Here is a 3421-nt window from a genome sequence, read left to right as displayed (position 1 = left end):
TGTGTGCCCGGGAGTGTTTGGCAGGAGTATGCGCGGCGCGTCAAAGGTTCCCTCTGGGAGGCGGTTAGCTGGGGCCCGCGTCGCCGCCCGCCTCCATTCCGACCGCGATGCGGGCAATGCGAGAGGCGATACTGTGCTCGAGCGGATCCCTTTAAAGGTGCGGCGCGGGCTTACCCGCTCACGCCCCGTGTGCCCTCCCTACCCCGCACTCCCTCCTCCTTCCACTTCGTCCCGGACCCGTCCCGAGGGGGCGGCCGCCCCCACCCGCCCGCCGCCCCCTTCACACGATGGCACTCCAACGACGCGGTGGCGGCGCGGCGGCAGAGCGGACCCGTTTAAACTTCAGTCCGCCGCGCGCGCGCCAAGTTCGCCAACCCCCCTAGTGCTTACCTTTGACCTTCTCGGAGCGGGCGGGCGCGCAGGGCAGCACGACCAGCAGCAGCAGCAGCAGGACGGGGCCGAGCAGCAAAAGCGGGCGCCACATGCTCGCATCGTCTGCGGCAAACAAAAGAAAACGACACCATGTACACAACGACAGACGTTTTAAACTATGATCAATGCGGTGTCAGGAATGAGCGATGTAAGAACCTAAAAAAATCACGACTCGTCGGAAAATACACTTGTCTTTAACCGATCATAAAGTACGGTTCCTGCGAGAATCTGGGCAGCCCACCTAGTAGTACACGCATGCACTGTAGGAAAAAAATTTGCAAGTTAATGAACTGCAATTCATTTTGTTTTGTTTCAGTGTCAGGAAAAGATGAAGGAAATGGATATATCACTGGTGATCGGACAGGAGGACCTAGGTCCAAAAAAGCTACTTTTATGTTTGAAGGTATTTCGGCCGAAACACTATATGTTGTAAAACTAGAACAAAAAGAAATCGATCGGCAATTTTTTTATTTTTTTTTGACTTACGCCCTCTGCTAGATCACCACTGAGACATGACACCACACGTTTCCTATGTCTTGCAAGAACACGACTAAATGACCCTATATTAAATTGTATAGTTAAATAAAGCTATAATCCCTCGACCGTGTGACCGCGTATCGTGACGGCTAAAGTTCCCGCCAGCGGCGGTGCGCGCAGGTAGCAGGAGCAAGAGCGTTATCAGATGAGCAAAGGCGTTGCTATCAGCGCGCGCGCAACGGCACAACCCCTCTGCTCTGCGATTATTCAAATCCCCGTCGGGAGCGCGCCGCGGGAGAATGAGCCGTGAGGGCGTGGCAGGGTGTGGGGGGCGCTATTTACCCCCACGCCCCCCACACTCTCCCCCCGTTGATCGCTGTATGCCGCTAGCCCCCCCCCCCCCCCCAAAAAAAAAAAAAAAAGTTGTGTGCGTCTATCTGTCTGTCGAGCAGACGGCAGACCCCGTACATGCCACAGAGACGCGAGCGCGCGCTTGTGTGTGTATGTCCTTTTTTTATGCCTATGCGTGCGTGTGTATGTGTGCGCGGCTGCGGAGCGCGGGGGACTACGTCGGAATGGATTCAGGGTTTGACCTCCGGCGACGGAACCTGATCCGGGCGGAGAGGAGAGTTTTGGGTGAAGGGGCGGGGCAGCAGCAGGAGAGAGTAGCGGGGTTGAAGAGGAGGAGGGGGAGTAGGTGGGGGGAGGGGCGCAAGGGGGCAACCATAACAATAAAACTGCGCGTGTCACGGGGCTGGCTATTTCTTCGCGGTCCATTACCCGACCGCCTCCCACCGCTTTGCCTTTCTCTTTCCCTCGCCCCTCCCTCCTCCACCTCTCTCCCTCTCTCTGGTTCAAACATCGCGCGCTTTTTGGCCCGGGCCAACACCCCCGCCTGCCGCCTGCCTCCCGTCCTCGTGCATCGTCGGAAACGCAGCCAAAGGGGTGGGTGGTCGGAGAGAGGTGAGGGGGTGGGGTCTCATTTTTAATGAAATAACCAAACCCAAACAGAGGGCAGCCTGATCTCCATTGGTTTGACCGGCGGTCCTGGCCCCGGGTGTATGCACGCTATCTGTGTACTCTATTTGCCAACCGCTCCGCTATGTACACCGCGTCCCAATACGGGCATGGCCAGAATAATAATTGGAAAAATTTAATGAAATGATGGTGCTGGGAGACGAACCGCAACCCGGCATCGTCGCCCACGCTGAAAAATAATAAGAATAATATTCAGTTTCGAGCTAATCAAATTAGCAGGGCAATTTTACACCGTTGCAAAAAGCAAAAAGCTGGGTGTAAAAAGATTTAGCTGAAGAAAAGTAGCATGAGCTACAACGGCCAATACATAGATTGGTGTGGGGCAGAAAAAAAATATAGTTCTGCTAAAGATAATTTTTTTTTCTGTGACCATAACGGTAAGGTTTCCGTTGGAATGCAAGCCTACACGACATGTCATACCACATGGTATAGCGTGCAGTTTCACCCTATGCCACCACCGCCGACGACGACGCGCGCTGGGTCGTCCTAGACGCGAAGCGCCTGTGAAGTCCCGGGTAGGCAACCAGCGCGCTTCTCTGTGCGCCTGATGCCTACCCGCCGGGCGCGCTCACTCAAGGCGCGGCGATTTCCAAACCAATAAGCTAACACAGATTTTGATGTTGAAGTTGTGTGCATTTTTTCTCCCCCCCCCCCTCCATTGTGGTGTCTAACTCGGTTAAACGTCAATTGGTGTTAAAACTCTCGACACTTCCGAAAAGTATAGCAGCTGCACACTTTATGGTTCCAATTGATAGCAGATAGAACTGTGTGTGTCCAAGTGTGCATAATTTTAACGTTTACAAAACGTCCAAAGTTTGCACGCCACGCAAGTGTGCACTTGCGTTAAACACCATATAATGTGAAAAATTATAAGTTGCACGCTTGGTGCGCAAATTGTGCACACTTGCTTTAGTGCACCGCTCTTTTTCTTTGTATTCTCTAACTTTCTCTCGGAAATGAGGCACGCTCGCGAGCATGTATGTGCGGTCTGTTTGACAGCTCTGTACAACCGTGCATCCGCCACATAACACGCAAAGCCAACTAACTCTGCCAAAATGCCTTCCGGCAAGAAAGAGAATGTGAATCGTAAAAAAAGGATGTCGTAGAAAGCGCACATCACACAAACGTTGCGTGCAAAAGGCTAATTGTGGAACACACGGATTCCCTCTGGTGTCCACGGTAATTCACATAAACACTTCCACATGCACTTTCATTTAACTCCAAATATACTCCTATAAGCTTCCTCGAAAGTGATACGCGTCGGGAATGTTCAAACCGCGGAAAAACGTATCGGACGAAAGCCTACAGCGAAATAATTATTGCAATTATTGTTTCATTTTTTATTTTTATTTTTATGTGCGTACACCTTAAAACCATCGTGTCAGCAGTGAGAGAAGAGAGCGGCGATACGTGTGAGTTCGTCATCCATGGCAGAGAGAGAGAGACAGACAGAGAGAGATGCGGGAAAGTACCC

General features: G+C 52.4%; 1 protein-coding gene across 1 annotated transcript in view; it reads right to left on the bottom strand.

The window, feature by feature from the left end:
• LOC113217360 (alkaline phosphatase, tissue-nonspecific isozyme-like) overlaps positions 1–3421 on the bottom strand; it is a 105815-nt gene that overhangs the window by 83916 nt on the left and 18478 nt on the right. Inside the window, exon 3 of the mRNA XM_052266786.1 lies at positions 391–495. Within this exon, the coding sequence (XP_052122746.1) occupies positions 391–495 (105 nt within the window). The remainder of the gene's footprint in view (positions 1–390; positions 496–3421) is intronic.

Source organism: Frankliniella occidentalis, unplaced genomic scaffold (assembly GCF_000697945.3).
Source record: "Frankliniella occidentalis isolate FOCC.00 unplaced genomic scaffold, Focc_3.1 Scaffold43, whole genome shotgun sequence".
NCBI classification, from domain to species: domain Eukaryota; kingdom Metazoa; phylum Arthropoda; class Insecta; order Thysanoptera; family Thripidae; genus Frankliniella; species Frankliniella occidentalis.
This window is presented reverse-complemented; position numbering and strand designations above follow the sequence as displayed.